General features: G+C 38.3%; 1 protein-coding gene across 1 annotated transcript in view; it reads right to left on the bottom strand.

The window, feature by feature from the left end:
* The window catches only part of DNAH11 (dynein, axonemal, heavy chain 11), a 374,558-nt gene that overhangs the window by 255,361 nt on the left and 96,877 nt on the right, over window positions 1-22,320 (bottom strand). Inside the window, exons 29-30 of the mRNA XM_010839026.1 lie at window positions 13,980-14,129; window positions 10,620-10,853 (exon numbers count right to left, since the gene is read on the bottom strand). Of these exons, the coding sequence (XP_010837328.1) occupies window positions 10,620-10,853; window positions 13,980-14,129 (384 nt within the window). The remainder of the gene's footprint in view (window positions 1-10,619; window positions 10,854-13,979; window positions 14,130-22,320) is intronic.

The following is a 22,320-nucleotide window of genomic DNA, read 5'->3' as shown; positions in this document are numbered from 1 at the left end:
CAGGAATTTTCCACAGTTTATTGTGATCCACACAGTCAAAGGCTTTGGCATAGTCAATAAAGCAGAAATAGATGTTTTTCTGGAACTCTCTTGCTTTTTCCATGATCCAGCGGATGTTGGCAATTTGATCTCTGGTTCCTCTGCCTTTTCGAAAACCAGCTTGAACATCTGGAAGTTCATGGTTCACATATTGCTGAAGCCTGGCTTGGAGAATTTTGAGCATTACTTTACTAGCATGTGAGATGAGTGCAATTGTGTGGTAGTTTGAGCATTCTTTGGCATTGCCTTTCTTTGGGATTGGAATGAAAACGGACCTTTTCCAGTCCTATGGCCAGTGCTGAGTTTTCCAAATTTGCTGGCATATTGAGTGCAGCACTTTTACAGCATCATCTTTCAGGATTTGAAACAGCTCAACTGGAATTCCATCACCTCCACTAGCTTTGTTCATAGTGATGCTTTCTAAGGCCCACTTGACTTCACATTCCAGGATGTCTGGCTCTGGGTCAGTGATCACATCATCGTAATTATCTGGGTCATGAAGATCTTTTTTGTACAGTTCTTCTGTGTATTCTTGCCACCTCTTCTTAATATCTTCTGCTTCTGTTAAGTCCATACCATTTCTGTCCTTTATCGAGCCCATCTTTGCATGAAATGTTTCCTTGGTATCTCTAATTTTCTTGAAGAGATCTCTAGTCTTTCCCATTCTGTGTTTTCCCTTATTTCTTTGCATTTATCGCTGAGGAAGGCTTTCTTATCTCTCCTTGCTATTCTTTGGATCTCTGCATTCAGATGCTTATATCTTTCCTTTTCTCCTTTGCTTAGCACTTCTCTTCTTTTCACAGCTATTTGTAAGGCCTCCCCAGACAGCCAATTTGCTTTTTTGCATTTCTTTTCCATGGGGATGGTCTTGATCCCTGTCTCCTGTACAATGTCATGAACCTCATTCCATAGTTCATCAAGCACTCTATCTATCAGATCTAGTCCCTTAAATCTATTTCTCACTTCCACTGTATAATCATAAGGGATTTGATTTAGGTCATACCTGAATGGTCTAGTGGTTTTTCCTACTTTCTTCAATTTAAGTCTGCATTTGGCAATAAGGAGTTCATGATCTGAGCCACAGTCAGCTCCCGGTCTTGTTTTTGTTGACTGTATAGAGCTTCTCCATCTTTGGCTACAAAGAACATAATTAATCTGATTTGGGTGTTGACTATCTGCTGATGTCCATGTGTAGAATCTTTTCTTGTGTTGCTGGAAGAGGGTGTTTGCTATGACCAGTGCATTTTCTTGGCAAAACTCTATTAGTCTTTGACCTGCTTCATTCCATATTCCAAGGCCAAATTTGCCTGTTACTCCAGGTATTTCTTTACTTCCTACTTTTGCATTCCAGTCCCCTATAATGGACATCTTTTTTGGGTGTTAGTTCTAAAAGGTCTTGTAGGTCTTCACAGAACCGTTCAACTTCAGCTTCTTCAGCGTTACTGGTTGGGGCATAGACTTGGATTACCGTGATATTGAATGGTTTGCCTTGGAAACGAACAGAGATCACTCTGTTGTTTATGAGATTGCATCCAAGTACTGCATTACGGACTCTTTTGTTGACCGTAATGGCTACTCCATTTCTTCTGAGGGATTCCTGCCCACAGTAGTAGATATAATGGTCATCTGAGTTAAATTCACCCATTCCAGTCCACTTTAGTTCGCTGATTCCTAGAATGTCGACATTCACTCTTGCCATCTCTTGTTTGACCACTTCCAATTTGCCTTGATTCATTTAACAGTATTCAAATGTTAGCTTCACTTGTGTGTAAGTTAGTGGCAATGCTGAAATGCTATATTGAAGGCATCTGTTGGCTGGTGTGTCAAACATTTCAATTCATGCTAGAAGAGTTTCATAATTAGCATGTAAGTGCTGTCTTAATAAAGCATCCTATTTGTCTACTTCTCATCTAACATAAAAGTTTTAAATTACTTTAAAGAAGAAAAAAAAGACGAAATTTTACTAGCTGAATAACATAAAGCTATTAGACTATGAATAATTTTAGCTCTGAGAATAAAAAGAATCAACCCAATGCTAAAGGCAGGGGAGGGAATGGACAATTCTCACACACTGTTATTGGGAAGGTAAACTTGGCATGATGTTTCAAATGCTTAAAAAGTTCTGCTCTTTGAGCTAGCAGTTTTACATCTGGAAATTTATCCTGAATAAATGAAGAAAAATATGTGCAACAGGTATGTAGACACAAGGCTGGTTATTACACTATTATTAATGAGCACCAAAAATAAAAACAACTAGACAGCCAGTATTAAATAGCAGTAATAATAACAATAGGCAATCTTGCAACATATTGGGTTACACTGAATGAATAATTCCTTTATTAACACAGAGGGCTTTTAAATAAAATCCACACATCCACATTCACAGTACACAGCCAAGTATAAGAGAGGGGGAAGACAGATGGGAAAGGAAGAAGGGGAAAGGGCTGGGGAACAGTAGGTGACAGTCCCCAATGCCAAAGATGTACATACCAGAGCAGCAGAACGAGGTTATAAGGCTAATGTCATGCAGCCTGAAGGAGGGTTTGAGTAGAGACTCAAACACTGGACACTGAAGTTTAAATTGCCCACGTGGCCACAGAACATTTCTGTGTCTCTGCCTCTTACACTCCCTGAGCAAGGTAGGGAGTTGGACATCAAGCTGAGATCCCCATAGTATTACATAATTCAGTAAAAGGTTCTAGAAAAACTCCACCTACTAGCTCAGAGAAGCAAGAAGAAAGCTTGAAACATCTTGATAGGCTTTGGATAGGAAAAAGTTCTCCGAAAGACATCACAATCTCACACCTCTGCCATGTGAAGCTACGGCATCCAAGCTGACCCTGCCTCTATGACTGGGAATCCCAGACTGAGTAATTAAACACAAAATTAATCCAGAACTCTCAAAACCTGTAGAAACCCGGAAGAAAGGAGGCAAAAAACATGTAGGGACATCTGCTCAGTGTAGGACACACAGAATTCCTTCAGAAAAAAAAACAAAACAAAAAACCTAGATAATCTTTAAAAATAAATGTACAAAAGATTTACTGTATAGCACAGTGAACTATAGTCAATATATTGTAATAACCTATCATGGAAAACAAGTTCAAAAATAATATATGTGTACATGTATAACTGAATCACACACAAAAAAGAATTCTACTTTTTGAAATTCAGTAATGTTTATCTTTTTGCCAGTTTTTCTAAATGTCCTATGGACATCTAAAAACAATGTATGAGATACAAAATTTTAATATATTTGTGCAGGATATAAGATTAATATAAATTAATACAAATAGAAATTATATTTAAATTAATGACATAATTCCAGACACTCCTATTCTTATTTTTTTGCACTTGATAAAATATTCTTAAAGAAATGTTACTATGTCTCACTATGATTATATATATATATTTTTTTTCCCTTACATTTCTTCTGATTTTTGCTTTATGGATGTTTGTTTCTTAAAGAGATAGGAATACCAGACAACCTGACCTGCCTCCTGAGAAATCTGTATGCAGGTCAAGAAGCAACAGTTAGAACTGGACATGGAACATCAGACTGGTTCCAAATTTTGGGAAAGGAGTACAGCAAGCCTACATATTGTCAACCTGCTTATTTAACTTATATGCAGAGTACATCATGAGAAATGCTGGGCTGGATGAAGCACAGCTGGCATCAAGATTGCTGGGAGAAATATCAATAACCTCAGATATGCAGATGACAGCACCCTTATGGCAGAAAGTGAAGAAGAACTAAAGAGCCTCTTGATGAAGGTGGAAGAGGAGAGTGAAAAAGTTGGCTTAAAGCTCAACATTCAGAAAATGAAGATCATGGCATCTGGTCCCATCATTTCATGGCAGACAGATGGAGAAACGGTGGAAACTGTGGCAGACTTTATCTTCTTGGGCTCCCAAATCACTGCAGATGGTGACTGCAGCCATGAAATAAAGAATCACTTACTCCTTGGAAGAAAAGTTATGACCAAACTAGACAGCATATTCAAAAGCAGAGACATTACTTTGCCAACAAAGGTCCGTCTAGTCAAGGCTATGGTTTTTCCAGTAGTCATGTACGACTGTGAGAGTTGGACTATAAAGAAAGCTGAGCGCCGAAGAATTGATGCTTTTGAACTGTGGTGTTGGAGAAGACTCTTGAGAGTCCCTTGGACTGCAAGGAGATCCAACCAGCCCATCCTAAAGGAGATCAGTCCTGAATATTCATTGGAAGAACTGATGCTGAAGCTGAAACTCCAATACTTTGGCCACCTGATACAAAGAGCTGACTCATTTGAAACGACCCTGATACTGGGAAAGATTGAAGGCAGGAGGAAAAGGGGATGACAGGATGAGATGGCTGGATGGGATCACCGACTCGATGCACATGAGTTTGAACAAGCTGCAGGAGTTGGTGATGGACAGGGAGGCCTGGCGTGCTGCAGTCCATGGGGTTGCAAAGAGTCGGACATGACTGAGCGACTGAACTGAACTGAACTGATGTTTGTTTCTTTGTCATTAAGTGTTGAATGGTTTATGATGTCTATCTTCTTTGTGAATTGTACCTTTTCTCATTAAAAATATTTATCATTGTTTCATTTAAAGATAATTTAATAGAAAATGAATGTACCAAAAAATAAATTCAAATTTTAAAAACCAGCCTCAAAACAATCAGTAGAATAATCTAAATAAGACTAGTAATGAGATAGAAAAATAAAAACCATAATGAAGAGGTAACTCATCAAAAAACTGATTTTTACAGAAGTAAAAAAAAAAACTTGGAGAAACTGAGATAGGGTAACTGAAATCAAACTGATGAAATGGGTGCAGTTCAGTTACTCAGTCTTGTCTGACTCTGCAACCTCGTGGACTGCAGCACGCCAGGCTTCCCTGTCCATCTCCACCTCCTGGAGCCTGCTCAAACTCGTGTCCATCGAGTCAGTGATGCCATCCAACCGTCTCATCCTCTGTCGTCCCCTTCTCCTCCTGCCTTCAATCTTGCCCTGCATCAGGGTCTTTTCCAAGGAGTCAGTTCTTTGCATCAAGTGGCCAAAGTACTGCAGTTTCATCGTCAGCATCAGTCCTTCCAATGAACATTCAGGACTGATTTCCTTAAGAATTGACTGGTTTGATCTCCTTGCAGTCCAAGGGACTTAGGGGTAAAGATGACTGACATCTGCAACTTCCTTTGAAATGAATCATAAATATAAGGTATGTTGATGGAATAAGAAAGGGTTGGATAAAGCATACATAATATGGTATGAAAGTAAGAAACCAAAACAAAATGTTGATTGTAGAACCTAGGTGGCAGGCCTGTACATCACTGCACTATTGTTTCAACTCTTTCATACATTTGAAAAGTTTTATGATAATCGTTGGGGAAGAACTCCTTAAATTACGCATCACATTAGACAACATTGCTATTGCTATCATTGTTTTCATTGTATCCACCAAAGCTAACACATAGCACTTAAATTTCGTCAAGCATTTTTAAATAGGTTTTTACTGATATTAACTAATTTAATCCTCTAACAATACTGTGATGCCATTATTATCTGTTTTACAGATCATGAAATGGCGGCACATAGAGTGGTTAAATAACCTGCTCAGAGTCATACAACTAATAAAAGGCAAAGCTGAGATTTGAATCTATGTAATCTGGCCTTGGACTTCTTTTCCTTCATTATAAACTAGAGGAAAAAAGTTAGTGAACTGGAAGACAGATTCCAAAAGTCATTGAAATTGCACACAAAAAGGTGCAGAGTTTGAAAATATGAAATAAAGGTTACAAGGCAAGGAGGATCACATAAGACGTTTCAATATACAGCTGATAAAATTACAGAGAAAGAAAACAGAGACCACAGAAACAAGGCATCAAAGGAAAAATGGAAGAGGATTTGCCCAAGTTGAAGACAGACGTGTAACTAAAGATTCCCAAAGCTCACTCAGTCCTCAGCAAACCAAGTTTAAAAAGCACACACACACACACACACGCAAAATACACAAGAGTAAAATAAAACATCAGAAACACAAAAAGAAAAATAAAATTGTATAATCTGCTAAGTCAGATTATTTATGAAGGAAAAACAATCTGATCTAAAACTTTACAACCATAAAAGCCCCCAAATAATGGAATCATATTTTAAAAATTCTAAATGACAATAATTCTCAATTTTGAATTCTCTACTTAAACTATTAAGAAAGAAGTTTAAAAAGACAAGGGATCAGAAAACTCCCTATGTATCACTGGGCAAAGAGCTACAAGATATACTTTAAAAGAAGAACTGGACTTAGAAATAAGCAGCAGCGTTTAAAAAAATGAGCAAAGTCATTGTTAAATATATTGCTAAATCTATGTAAGATTTAAAATAATAACAACACAATTAACCAGGGGTTAATACAAAATAAGATTAGACAACAAGAAGTAAATGGGGAAGGAGAGATGGAGAAAAGCACTCTAAGGTCTTTAGGAGGAAGAGGCAGGAACTATTAAAGGCAGAATGTAAGCATCATGAGCACAGGAACTACACAGCCAGACCCACACAGCCTAGAACAGTGTCTGAAGAGTGGTCAGACTGTCGCATCAACCTGAGTTTGGCAGAAGGGAGGGCATCAATCCTGGTATAGCCACATAAAGGAATATTATTTGACCATTTCTAGTGTGAATTTGATATTATGTGTGTCAAGGGAAAATGTAACAAAATGCATGGAAGTTAAAAACAAAAAGACATTTCTCTTATTTATACACATACAATCAACATGAGTAACTATGGTTACAGGCTTCCCCTCTGGCTCAAATGGTAAAGAATCTGCCTGTAATGTGGGTGACCAAGGTCACATCCCTGGGTTGGGAAGATCATCTGGAGAAGGAAATGGCAACATGGGAACAGCTACATACCAACACACACACATTTATACAGAAAGAAAGAAACAGTTGCTGCTGCTAAGTCACTTCAGTCGTGTCCGACTCTGTGTGACCCCACAGACGGCAGCCCACCAGGCTTTCCTGCCCCTGGGGTTCTCCAGGCAAGAACACTGGAGTGGGTTGCCATTTCCTTCTCCAATGCATGAAAGTGAAAAGTGAAAGTGAAGTCGCTCAGTCGTGTCCGACTCTTAGCGACCCCATGGACTGCAGCCCACCAGGCTCCTCCATCCATGGGATTTCCCAGGCAAGAGTGCTGGAGTGGGGTGCCATTGCCTTCTCCAAAGAAACAGTAGATATAAGGAAAAACTTCTGACATCTATATGCCAAAAAGTTGTCAATGCTTCTCTGTGGGAAGTGAATCTATGAGTATTTTTGAGAGTCAGTTTTAATGAGGTGGGTGAAACCGGACCCTGTTATACAGAGTGAAGTAAGAAAAACACAAATGCTGTATATTAACACATATATATGGAGTGTAGAAAGATGGTCATGACAATCCTACATGCAGGGCAGCAAAAGAGACACATATGTAAAGAACAGACTTTTGGACTATGTGGGAGAAGGTGATGATTTGAGAGAATAGCACTGAAACAAGTACATTACCATGTGTAAAACGGATGACCAGTGCAAGTTCAATGCATGAAGCAGAGCACCCAAAGCCAGTGCTCTGGGACAACCCAGAGGCACAGAGTGGGGAGGGAGGTGGCGGGGGCTCAGGATGGGGGACACATGTGTACCCGTGGTTGATTCATGTTGATGTACGGCAAAACCATCACAATACTGTAATTATCCTCAAATTGAAATAATTTAATTTTTTAAAAAAGAAAAAAAGTATTTGCCTTTTTTCCTTTCTGTATCTGAATTTTCATCTTTAACAATAAATACATAATAATGAAATCATGAAACTGAAAATGATAATGTTGATATAAAAAAGAAATATCCATAAAATATCGACTGTTTTAAGCATTATTCTAATTATCACAAAAAACAATGGGGGCAAGGAGAACAGAAAGGAGGATCAATTCTGGTATAGCCACATGAAGGAATGCTACTCGACAGTGTCTAGTGTGAATTTAATGAAGAGAGGAGAAAATATTAGCATAGAGTAAGTAGAAATACACTTCTTGAAAGACTGAGGAGTGATCAACAGTACCTGAAATTTAAGACAGGATATTAATTTAAGTATTTTATAGTATCCTTATATATATTTTAAAATATATAATAAAAATACTGCAGTTATAATAATAGCATAGATAACAATAAATCAACTAACCAGAAAGTTAATTTTATGAGATAATAGAATTCATTTCAATTTAATTATCTCAGTTATTTTTATCCATGGGAAAAAACTTAGCTTTCTCATCCACGTGGCATTGACTACAATGGCAGAGATACTGTCCTAGGGAATAAATAGCCACATCTATCAATCTAAGCCTGTAACTTCGAGCCTACTAAATAGAAATTCACACCCCATTTTCCTAAGGATGTAAAATCAAGAATACACTGTTCTCCAAAAGTAAAGGATACAAAAACTTCTTTAGAAACATAAATAAGTTAGGTGGTTTCTACACAAGATGAATGGAGAAGGAAATAGCAACCCAGGATTCTTGCCTGGATAATCTCATGGACAGAGGAGCCTGGCAGGCTACAGTCCATGGCATTGTAGAGTTGGACATGACTGAGCACACACACACACCCAAGATTTTAAGAGTCAAATTAAAAGGAATAATTTTTCCAGTAGTCACGTATGGATGTGAGAGTTGGACCATAAAGAGAGCTGAGCACCGAAGAATTGATGCTTTTGAACCATGGTGTTAGAGAAGATTCTTGAGAGTCCCTTGGACTGCAAGGAGATCCAACCAGTCCATCCTAAAGGAAATCAGTCCTGAATATTCATTGGAAGGACTGATGTTGGAGTTGAAACTCCAATACTTTGGCCACCTGATGCGAAGAACTGACTCATTTGAAACGACACTGATGCTGGAAAAGATTGAGGGCAGGAGGAGAAGGGGATGAGAGAGGATGAGATGGTTGGATGGCATCACCAACTCAATCGACATGAGTTTGAGCAAGCTCCACACGTTAGTGAAGAACAGGGATGCCTGGCGTGCTGCAGTCCATGGGGTCACAAAGAGTCGGACACAACTGAGCAACTGAACTGAACTGAATCAACACAAGTATTCATCATCTGAATCTGTGTGATTTCTAAGGCACTCTAGTTAAAATACTGCTAAGAAGAGAAGCAATGCAGAGGAGTGGAAAGCATTCTCAAGCTGGTGGACTGTACCTGTGATACTTACAAATTTTATAACATTCAGAAAGTCATTTAACAAATCTGGATTCAGACTTTATCCACTGAACACAAGAAGGGTAGACAAACTAATACTTAAACAGATAGGGAGTTTGGGATGGACAGGTACACACTGCTATATTTAAAATAGATAACCGATAAAAACCTACTACACAGCACAGGGAACTCTGCTCAGTATTATGTAACAACTTAAATGGGGAAAGAATTTGAAAAAGAATAGATACATGTATATGTGTAACTGAATCACACCTGAAACTAACACAACACTGTTAATCAACTATACTGCAATATAAAACAGAAAATTAACAAACCTTTCAAAGTCTAATATTCCCTTTTTATTAACTAATAATATTTATTCTAATATATAATGTTTATGCACAATCACACCAGCACGGCTTTTTCCAAAATACACAACAATGCTTCTCAAACTCAGTGACATACAAATCTTCTGGGATCTTGTTAAAAAGCATACTTTGGTACAGTAGGTGTTGGGTAGGCCTTGAGATTTTGTATTTTTGTCACGCTCTCTGGTGATACCAATGTTGCTGACACATGGAAAATACGGAGCAGCTTGGCCCTAGAAGATAAGCCTCATATTCTCTTAATCTATAAGCCAAGAGAAAGGTTCTATCTCTGAATTGTTTCACAGCCAAGAGCACATCTTACGAGGGGAAGTTTAAGGAGAAGTCATAGGATGACCAGGGTGAATAAAACAGAGTTCAAAATAGACTCTTTTCCAAGTTGCTCACCTGTGATTTATAATGAACAGAAAAACAAAATACATGAAAACATTTGTCTTGTTTGAACAATTCTCTATCTTACTGAGTCAAGCAAACTATGCACCAAGTATGTGGTCAGTCTAGATGGAGAGTCTTACCTAGGAAGAAAGAAATTGGTACCATATCTAGGCGTGGGTAATAGATTAGATTCTTCAGAGATAATAGATACGAATGGATGATTTTTATTTTTTATTGATGTATAGTTGATTTACAATGCTGCATTAATTTCTGCTGTACAGCCACCTGACTCAGTTATATATATGTGTGTATGTGTGTGTATATATATATATAATACTTTTTTATATTCTTTCCATTATGGCTTATTTCAGGATATTGAATATAGTTCCATGTGCTATTAGGACTTTGTTGTTTAAAGATGGATTTTTTAAACCAATGTAAAAAAAATAAGACCACCACCACCAAGCAAAAAAATGGGTAAACAAGTGACTGCTAAAATCTTCCCAGCATCATGCCCTTAACACATAAAACACTTCATAAACAAGAATGAAGGAAGGAAGCAAGCTTACCTCTTCAAGTCCCTTAAAATCTCAAAATCATGAACTGTACAAAATACCTGTTTTTTATGGAAATCCTTTAGGGCCGTTTCGTAGCCTTCCTCTAGCCTACTGAAGGCTATTCCTACATCTGTAGTCCACCAGATTTGTGAGCTAGTTAGTGCAACTTGAGCCGGGAAATCAAAAATCCACAGTTCCCTGGGTTTGTCTTCATAGACCGCGATGGCTTCTGTGATGGAATGACGCACTGTCTCTTGCATGGTCCGCTCTAGCTGCAGGAGCCAGGTTTCCACCTTTTAAAGCAAACAAATGTAGTAACACAGGCTTAACTATGGAAGAGGGATAATGCTATCCTCTCTCAGGCTTGAAGGCTACAAAGAGAGGAAGGCCTCAGGTGGATTTATTGGGTTGGCCAAAAGTTTGGTCAGGGTTTCTGTAAGACCTTATGGAAAAACTCAAATGAACTTTTTGGCCAACCCAATGTTTTAAACTCCTGTACTAGAAGGTAACTCAAAGGGGCTGGTGAACTACTGACAGATGAAGTCTTCCCTACATAAAACTGTCTTCTGCCAGGATACTGCTCATCTTATTTCACCGACCAGCTGTCTCATAAATTTCCACACCCTAACTAGACAAGGTGTTCTCCATTCTTCATTTTTCAGATTTGAAGACCAGAGGGCTCTAGATCAAGCTCCTGTCTGGCAACACACAGTGTTTTGAGAAACCAAACATCACAGCCAGTATGTTAAAGTAAAATTCTAGAGATTTGAAAATCACAGGATATGGATTTAAGTGTACTTGATATACAGTGCTGTGTTAAGTTTCAGGTGTACAGCAAAGTGATTCAATTATACATATATATGAATTATTTTTCAGATTTTTTGCCATTATAGGTTATTACACGATATTGAACATAGTTCCCTGTGCTATAATAGGTCCTTGCTGTTTATCTATTTTAAACATAGTAATGTGTATCTGTTAATCCCAACCTCCTAATTTATCCCTCTGCCCCTTTTCTCCTTCAGTAACCATAAATTTGCTTTCTGTGTCTGTGAGTCTAGTAAATTGATTTTTAAATTTATTTTTGATGATTTTTAAATATACTGAAGATTCTACCCTAAAATCTCCATAGTACCTAGTCTTACAGTGTTTTCAGCAAGTGTCTTAATTATATTCCCTACTGGCTCTCATCTTCACACTTGTCAGAAGTTAGACAGCAGGAGAGACGAGAAAGACGACAACTGCTGACTTGTGAAAATCAATCTTGAAAAAAATTCATTCAAAGTGTATTTTGTTCCCACAAATATACTTGAGCCAGTTTTCCATTCTATTCAAATATGCTTTGTTACATTTTTCTGTATATATGTCTCCCTGAGATGATGTTATATAACAAAAGGATACCTATACCATTTGAAAATAATTGACGATAGTGATAAAAATGACTATACTAAATAAATTCCAAGGACTGTATGAGATCCTGAAATTATATAATTGCTTTCTTTCCCTGCCTCTGTGAAGATGGCAGCAGCGTTCACCCCTACAACCTCTTTCTCTGGAGAACTGGGAAGGAGTGATATGCAGTCAATGAGTTGACAGCCTTCCCTGTTGGAAGAAGGAAGCACGGCCTTCGCTATGGCCCAATATCCTAGGAGCGTTCTCTCCCTGCCTCCTAGCCGGGCTTTGTTCCCATGCCCAAGCGCAGGAGATCTAAGCACTACTATCGTCACTCAGTGCAACTCAATGTCACCAAGCAACAGGCTCCTTTAGTAAGTACATCATATATCATTTTAGCATCTCCCAGATGCTCTGGGATCCATGCCCTCAATATGGCCACCTGTCCTTCAGAACTCTGCAGTCCATCTGGGAAGACCAAACTTACAAGCACGGTGACACATCAGCCCATGTTTAGAGACTATGCCACCAACAGCAACTCAGCTCAATATAAGCTGAGAACTAAGCCCTGATGAGGTGCTCGCTTGATACCTTCTCACATCTTAGTCTTTCATCAGCTTCTGTCCAACCCTTTGTAACAAAAACCATCACTTCCCGTTATCACTAATTATGTGAACATCTATATCTTCAATGAGCCCAAGAGGTCCCAAAGGACAGGTGCTATGTCTTACTCATTTCTGGATCTTCAAAGGCCAAACCCAGTGGCTGGTACATAGTAGGTATTCAATAAACACTTGTCAAATAAAAGGCAAACAGCCAAAATTGGGAGGAACCAATCATAAAAGTGTGGGGTAAGGGGAAAGGCCTAAAGGCAAAGTATCTTTTAATAAAAGAAAGGCAATTAGAGGGTACATGCAGTACATGCCCAAAAGTCTCTAGCATAAGTTGCTCATACAGGATAAATTAGAGTACTGTGAAAACTTCCAATATCAAGGGTTTCTGCTAGTGATAACCACATCTATCAATTGGACTGTCCTCCTTCCAGGCACTATGCCAGTCAGCTAGCAGTCTGCTGGGGAAGAGGCAGACAGCAACATACTTTTGTCAAGATAGTTTATGGTGATTTTTTCTAATCATTGTAATAATATCCTAAAGAGCCCAAGAGATCAAATATACACTTTAATCAAAGTATTCTACCATCTGCTTTCCCTGCATTTGGCAGGATTTTTCTAGTACAATATTAAAAAGCAACAGAGAAAACCCCTGTAGAAAAAGGAGTTGCCATCAGATTTCTGCAAAGGGCCCTTTAAAGAACCCCCTGCCTCAACCTAAACTGTTCTGTAATAGAGGGTACTCTCTCTGTTACTCTGTGGATTAATTTTTAAGTTATACAAGCATCACCATAAAAAGATGCAATTCCTCTAAATCATCTGAAAACACCAATAGCTCCTTCATAAATCATAACGAGCTGTTCTTACAGATAACTGTTAAGAATATATTTGAGGTGTTTGTGAGAGAAGAGAACATGTTAACTGTCTGTGCATGCAGTAATTGGTATACGTGACATCAGCTTTGCGGACTCAACCAAAGTTATTTACAAGCAGCCGATTACAACATCCGCCTTGGAATCCTGAACCGGAGCCACTTTCTAATGTGCTCCACTGCAAGGCTCTGCTTCATCCTAATCCTTCCCTGAATGGTAAGCAGGGCTGAAAGTAATTCTCTCTGTAGGAGACTCAGTCACTGGGTGGCACTGCTACTAATTCTGGGGTCTGCTCATTCAGCCCGTGGCAGTCCTTCCTGTCCAGCTCAACTGCTAGCATATTCGAGCCCCTGCAGGCTGCTGAAGCCTGAAGCACAGAGTAGGAAGCCTGGCAGAGGACTCCTCGGACACACCAGACACATGTAAACAGGAATCTCAAAGCACTGACAATTGACATGAATTAACAATTTCTGGTTCCATTCAACTTTTAAAAATGACAGCCCTATCCTCCCCTAGCATAGAGAATCTCATAATCAGCTCTTACATGGCCTATGCATTCACATGCAGCTGGGAATGGGACGTACTCCTTGTCTTTGCTATACATTCCAGCCGCCCTGTGTGCAGAGACATCCTGATCATCTTCAAACTGCAGATCTGCAATGCTGTCGAAGAGTTTGGAAAGGTGGCGTGTAACCTAAGACAAGATACGGGAAGAGAGAAGAGCACTTCTTACTGGAGGTGAATTCTGGGAATCTAGAGAGGTAGCTAAATGAATTCACAAAACTGTCCTTATATCGTCACAGAGTTGCCTTAAAACGGTTTTTTTTCCTTCCAAATAAAAATCACTTCTTCAATTTCAGAGTTTGAAACGACCTTGGTGGAGAAGTAGCCAGGCACTTGGATCACATTATCAGGTGTTGGGAGGTGAATGCTTACCCGGGTAGGTCATGTGTTTTCTCCTTAAAGGCTGGAGACTTACCAACTTCTCTGTCTGTACCATATTCCTATAGCAATCATTCTGCTGGAAATTTTGTGGTCAGGTTATTAAAATTCAGACATGGTATTTTACTTACACCATAAAAACCTTATTAAAAAAAAAGTATTAAACTATTTGAAACAAAAATGTAAATTAGACCTTCTCCTTGGGTCAGGTCGTTTGCTACCAGGCATCTGCTTTGATACTGACATGAGTCCTATAGCCTATTTGTTACATAAGAAGGGTGAATGGGATTCTCCCATTTTCACTGACAAAGAAATTGAAAGTCAAGTATTAGGTGACTTCATCAAGTTGACATTGGTAAATACAAGCGGCAGTTAGATCTTAAACCTGCAAATCCAGGCCACATTTACAAAGTTCAAATTCTTCTGGCCTCATAACCTTTTAGATCCTAAGTTGTGGGATTCCCAAAAGAATCCCCAATAATATAACATACTGAACCCTGCATAGGTCCAGACTACTTGAAATATAAAACAAACCAAGTTAAAAAACAAAGATCTGCATTTGTTCTGCTAGAGGTCAGTTCAGAGATGAAAGCCCAATTGGCCTCCATATAGAACATTAGAACCAGTAAGCCTTCTCCATCTGGTCGTATCAGAACAGACTGGGACCGGCCTCTCCACCTAAAAGGGCTGGCGAGGAGGAAAGGAGAGGAAGACACGTGTTCTGCAGGCTCTCAGTCAGGCAAGCCACTCTACCTCCTCTGGGGTAGACAGAATAAAGGGCAGCGTGAACCACAGGAAGTATCAGGAGTGGGAACAAGTATTCTCTCCTTATATGTGGCACAACTAAAAGCTGCAAAGGAGAACAGTTTGGTGAATCCTCAAAAAGTTAACATAAGGATTTCCCTGGTGGTCCAGTGTTTAAGCAGCTGTCTGCCAAAGCAGAGGACACGGATTCAATTTCTGGTCTAGGAAGATCCCACAGGCTGCAGAGCAACTGGATCCATGAGCCACAATGACTGAGCCCATGCTCCACAAGAGAAGCCACCGCAAGAAGCAGCCCATGTACGGCAACTAGAGAGCAAGCCCCACTTGCCTCTGCTAGAGAAAGCCCACATTCAGCAATGAAGTTCCAGCACAAAAATGAATACATAGAATTAGAAAAAGAATAAAGGTTAACACAGACTTGCCATAAGACTCAGAAATTTCATTACTAGGTATATACCCCAAACTACAGAAAACAAGTACTCAAAATACCTGTACAAAAATACTCATAGCAGTATTACTCACAAAAGGTGGAACGGACCCAGGTGTCCACTGACGGACGACAGACACACTGGGCATATCCATGCGATGGAATACCGCTCAGGCATCGGAAGGAATGAAGTGCTGGTGCATGTACAACATGGATGAAGCTTGTCGAAAACGTCATGCTATTAGGAGGCGGCCGGGAGGAACAGGCAAGGGAGTGTAGTGACTCCTTGATGGGTGTGGGGCTTTATATCAGGGTAATAAAATAATTTGGAATAGGCAGAGGTAACAGATGCACAACACTGTGAATGTACAAAATGCCAATGAATCATACACTTTAAAATGCCCAATTTTGTGTTGTCTCAATTTCATCTCAATAAAAATAATAAAAAATAAATAAAAACCAGAAGATGGTTTCAAGCCACAGAACGTTTCCTAGCACATAGCATTACAGCCATCTCTGTAATGACATTTTCATGAAATACAGTGTAACCAGACTTGATAACTATCCCAGCAGCAGCTCCTAGGAACAACGGCAACCTGCCTAAATTTCCCACATGACCAGACCACTATCAATATTGGGAAGGAACTCAAGGGTGATTTAATCTCTGAAGCTTTTAGCCTTGATGTTTTTGCTGAATTCACTGTTTTAGTATCGAAGAATATCACAAGGAATCTTCCCAGTTGAAAACAGATAAGTTTTCTGCGACTCTCACTTTCCGTGTAGACAGAGTGGTAGCCGATGATCATTGCTTGGATTATCACAGTTACCGCATCCCTGCACATAACCCAGAGGACATTTACACACAGTCTCTCCAATCATCTCACAGTTCGCTGTCACAGCTGAAGCGGCCAGCAAGTGCACAGATGTTTAATGGCTTCTACTGCATAATGGGCCTAAATAATATTCAGGTGCAAAGCTGCAGGATAAATGAGACCTCAACTATCAGACACCCTCACACATCACTGCTTTGGCCAGGAAAGCGTTTCACAAGAACCTCTAATCCTGAAGTCATTCAGTGGGTGATCAGGACATGCAAACCCCACAGCTTGCTGTTCTCCTGTGACTTATACCTGGCATGCTGGAAGTTAGATAGTTTCTTATTCTGCCCTCCACTTCAAGTTTCTGAGAGAACACAACCATTTTCTTAACTAACATGCATGCTGTTGCCCTCAAATTAGTTCCATTTATTTGTACTTGTTAACACAAAATTTAAATTCCTTTTGGCTAGTTGGGTCTTTGGAAAGATCTTTAATTTTACAATTAAAAAAAAAAAACTGATGCCTCCCTCTTTTTACCTCACTAAGAAGAAACAGAATGGATATGAACATTTCAAGTCATGAAATTCAATAATTTGATCATATCTTGAACAGATTTCTAAAAGGTTAGTGACAAAAACGGAAATGTTGTTTCACTGACTTAGAGTAAATCAGGTGCATCCACCCTTTGGGGTGTAGGTATTCAGGCAGGTCCTGATTAGAACAGTAGTGCAGGATTTTAAGAACAACTGTGCAACCTCTACAATCAATGGGTAAACATGCAATTGTGCTCTGGCCTTGAAAACTTGTTGTTAAAATATTAAAATCCCCCACTTGTAAAAGAATGAAACTAGAACACTTTCTAACACCATACACAAAAACAAACTCAAAATGGATTAAAGATCTAAACGTAAGACCAGAAACTATAAAACTCCTAGAGGAGAACATAGGCAAAACACTCTCTGACATACATCACAGCAGGATCCTCTATGACCCACCTCCCAGAATATTGGAAATAAAAGCAAAAATAAACAATTGGGACCTAATTAAACTTAAAAGCTTCTGCACAACAAAGGAAACTATTAGCAAGGTGAAAAGGCAGCCTTCAGAATTGGAGAAAATAATGGCAAATGAAGGAACTGACAAACAATTAATCTCAAAAATATACAAGCAACTCCTCCAGCTCAACTCCAGAAAAATAAATGACCCAATCAAAAAATGGGCCAAAGAACTAAATAGACATTTCTCCAAAGAAGACATACAGATGGCTAACAAACACATGAAAAGATGCTCAACATCACTCATTACCAGAGAAATGCAAATCAAAACCACTATGAGGTACCATTTCACACCAGTCAGAATGGCTGCGATCCAAAAGTCTACAAATAATAAATGCTGGAGAGGGTGTGGAGAAAAGGGAACCCTCTTACACTGTTGCTGGGAATGCAAACTAGTACACACACAGTGTGGAGATTCCTTAAAAAACTGGAAATGGAACTGCCTTATGATCCAGCAATCCCACTGCTGGGCATACACACTGAGGAAACCAGAAGGGAAAGAGACACGTGTACCCCAATGTTCATCGCAGCACTGTTTATAATAGCCAGGACGTGGAAACAACCTAGATGCCCATCAGCGGATGAATGGATAAGAAAGCTGTGGTACATATACACAATGGAGTATTACTCAGCCATTAAAAAGAATACATTTGAATCAGTTCTAATGAGGTGGATGAAACTGGAGCCTATTATACAGAGTGAAGTAAGCCAGAAAGAAAAACACCAATACAGTATACTAACACATATATATGGAATTTAGAAAGATGGTAACAATAACCCTGTGTACGGGACAGCAAAAGAGATACTGATGTATAGATCAGTCTTATGGACTCTGTGGGAGAGGGAGAGGTGGGGAGATTTGGGAGAATGGCATTGAAACATGTATAATATCATGTATGAAACGAGTCGCCAGTCCAGGTTCGATGCACGATACTGGATGCTTGGGGCTGGTGCACTGGGACGACCCAGAGGGAGGGTAGGGGAGGGAGGAGGGAGGAGGGTTCAGGATGGGGAGCACGGATATACCTGTGGTGGATTCATTTTGATGTTTGGCAAAACTAATACAATATTGTAAAGTTTAAAAATAAAATAAAATTTAAAAAAGAGAAAAAAAATATTAAAATCCCTCTCACTCTTGGTTACAGAAGTACAGGGAAATAAACTATAAATAAATATTTAGTACACTAACTGAAAATACTAAAAAAGTAAAAATTGTTTTAGTTCTTTATAGGAAACTTATCAGGAGTAGTTCAAACAGCACTTGCCTCCTCCTTCTCATCTTATAACTGAAGATACCAAATGAGCATTATCAATTTTCACTTCTTTGCTACACTTCCAACTTCATCACTAATTCTCTCTTTTGATGGTGTATTTTTTTTCTTTTTTTTTTTTAATTATTATTTTTTACTTTACAATATTGTATTGGTTTTGCCATACATCAACAAGCATCTGTCTTGGGTGTACATATGTTCCCCATCCTGAACCCCGCCCTCCCACCTCCCTCCCCATACCATCCCTCTGGTGTATTTTTATAAAATATCAGGTGGGTTCTTCTCTGGGGACAAATTTGTAGCACACTATGTTTTCTGCTGACTACGTGAGAACTGAACAGCAAATGTGTGATGGCCAACCACAGACAGACTTTGAAAAGTGTGACATTACTGATCATGTGTCAAGATGCACATCTGTCATTCATGTGGTGATTTTTGTGGACTGAGGAACCAGCAATTAAGTTTGTGCTTCTCAAGATCAGTCATAGTGAACACACCATAGTATGTGAAATGTGAACCATGTTATTGGGGGAAATGGAGTTATATAATCAATCCTTGATAACTGAAATTAATATTTTTAAGATTTCTGCACAAGGAGAACTGCCAAGAACTTTCATTTATCTGTCTGTAAATAAAGTAAAAAAAAAAAAACTACTCATCTCAGTAATTTTAATTTAAAATGAAAACTAATACAATGATCAGATCAACAGTCTACTCTATGTTCACCTAGAGAACAAAGGGAAGAAAATGAAATTATGTAGCTTCTACATATGTGTCTATGCATAGTTTCCATGTATTGCTATGTACTAACTTCTCTGTATGGCTATCATACATTCCCAAAGCTTTCCCCATTGCTTTTTGCTTATATTTCATTGCATATTTGCCCATCTATGAAAGATGCTGCTGCTGATTAACAGAGATAAAATAGACACAAAGTTCTAATGTCATTCCTGGCATGGTGAACACCTCAGAGTTCACACATACATAGTAATTAACTCATTTATTCATAATGATGGTAATACTCATGATAGTATTTGTGAGAAGTATATAACGTCCAAAATGTAAGCAGTCTTATCTATTGTGAATATTATCCTCTGGAACAAGAGAAAAATGAGTCTATTACTTTTACATGTACAAAAATTTAAGCCTGCCAAAATGTTGAATAGTTTGTTGGAGTGTTTTATATTTTTAATAATACTCAGTATACAGTACATGGACACATATCGTTGTTTGAAGTCTAAATATGCAAAAAAAACTTTTAGGAATAGGTTTAACCAGCTAAAGCACTTTCATACAATGATAACTTCTACGGACATTAAACATCATGTTGTAGAAGAATATTTCAATTTTTATTAAATATAATGTTCTGACCTACACAAACACATTAAAAAAAAACCACCATAATCACTCAAATATAGCATCAAGGAGTACGCTAATAACATTCTGATCTTCTATATTTCTATATTTTTCAAACTTTCAGTAGTGAACATGCAATTATATAATTCAGAAAAACTATATTTGTTGTTGTTCAGTTGCTAAGTTATGTTCAACTCTTTGTGACTCCATGAACTGTAGCATTCCAGACTTCCCCATCCTTCATTATCTCCCAGAGTTTGCTCAACTTCATGTCCATTGAGTCAGTGATGCCATCCAACCATCTCATTCTCTGTTGCACCCTTCTCCTCTTGCCCTCAATCTTTCCCAGCAAAGATTATATTAGTTTTTTATAAATTTTGTAAACCATTATAGCTAATATTAGGTATCAGATATTACCTGGTTTGCTTTTACCAAAACTAAAATCATAGTATACATACTATTTTGCCATTTGATTTTGCATTTATCAATATAACTTGGATATAACTATATTATCAATGCTGATTCTGTATTTCTTCCTAAACATTTTTAGCATATGTATATAAATGTATATAAGTGTGCTGACAACACAAACTGAGTTTTCAAATAACCTTTTAAAATATAAGTGTATACAGAGAAAAGTGAAAAAAATCATGTGTGTACAGCTTAATAAATTTTAGCAAAGTGAAAAAAACTCTTGTAAACACTGAGACAATTAAGAAACTGAATACATCTGTACCCAAAAAACTCCTCATGGCCCACGTCAGTCACTAGTCCCTCCTCTCAAAAATGGACATTACATAATAAAGGCCATATACAACAAACTCACAGCTAACATCATTCTCAACAGTGAAAAGCTGAAAGCATCCCCTCTACGATCAGGAATAAGAATAGGTGTCTACTATCATCACTTTTATTCCACATAGTTTTGCAAGTCCTAGCTATGGCAGTCAGAGAAGAAAAAAATAAACAAATAAAAGGAATCCAAACTGGAAAAGAAGTAAAACTGCCAGAAAACATGACATTCTACATAGAAAATCCTAAAGATGCTATCAGAAAACTACTAGAATATATCACCGAATTCAGTAAAGGTGCAGGATACAAAATTAAGGGAATCCCGTGGTGGTCCAGGAGAGGGGACTCCCAGCTTTTACTACCAAGGGTGTGGGTTCAAACCCTGGCAGGGGAACTAAAATCCTGCAAGCCAAATGGTGCAGCCAAAAAAAGAATTAATACACAGAAATCTCTTGTATTCCTATATATTAATAACAAAATATCAGAAAGAGAAATTAAGGTAACAAGCCCTTTTTTACCACCACATCAAAAAGAATAAAATACCTATAAATAAACCTACCTAAAGAGGCAAAAGACCGCTACTATGAAAACTATATGACACTGAAGAAAGAAATCAAAGATGACACAAACAGATGGAAAGATATACCATGTTCTTGGATTGGAAGAATCAATGTTGTCAAAATGACTGTACTACCCATGGCAATCTACAGATTCAGTGCAATCCCTATCAATTTACCAATGGTACTTTTCACAGAACCAGAACAACCTTTTGTTTTTAATTTGTATGGAAACATGTAAGACACAGAATAGCCAAAGCAATCCTGAGAAAGAAAAATGGAGCTGGGGGAAATAGGCCCTTGACTTCAGACTATACTGCAAAGCTACAGTAATCAGAACAGTACAGTGTTGGCACAAAAAGAGAAATGAAGAGCAATGGAACCAAATAGGAAGTTCAGAGATAAATCCATGCACCTATGGTCAACTAATCCATGACAAACGAGGCAAGAATACACAATGGAGAAAAGACAGTCTCTTCAGTAAGTGCTGCTGCAAAAACTGTACAGTTGCATGTAGAAGAATGAAATTAGAACATTCTCTAACACCATACACAAAAGTAAACTTAAAATGGATCAAAGATGTAAATGTAAGGCTAGTACTATAAAACTCTTAGAGGAAAACATAGGCAGAACACTCCCTGACATAAATTGCAACAATATCTTTTTGGATCCACCCCGCTAGAGTAATAAAAATAAAAACAAAAATAAACAAATGAGACCTAATTAAACTTAAAGACTTTTGCACAGTAAAGGAAACCATCAACCAAACAAAAAGAGAACCCACAGAATGGGAGAAAATGTTGGCAAACAAGGTAACCCACAAGGGATTAATCTCCAAAATATACAAACAGCTCATGCAGCTTTATGTTCAAAAAATAATCAAAAAAGGTCAGAAGATCTAA

Source organism: Bison bison, unplaced genomic scaffold (genome assembly GCF_000754665.1).
Source record: "Bison bison bison isolate TAMUID 2011002044 unplaced genomic scaffold, Bison_UMD1.0 scf7180017864109, whole genome shotgun sequence".
Classification (NCBI taxonomy): Eukaryota; Metazoa; Chordata; class Mammalia; order Artiodactyla; family Bovidae; genus Bison; species Bison bison.
The sequence above is the reverse complement of the archived record's forward strand: the minus strand, read 5'-3'. Positions and strand labels throughout refer to the sequence as shown.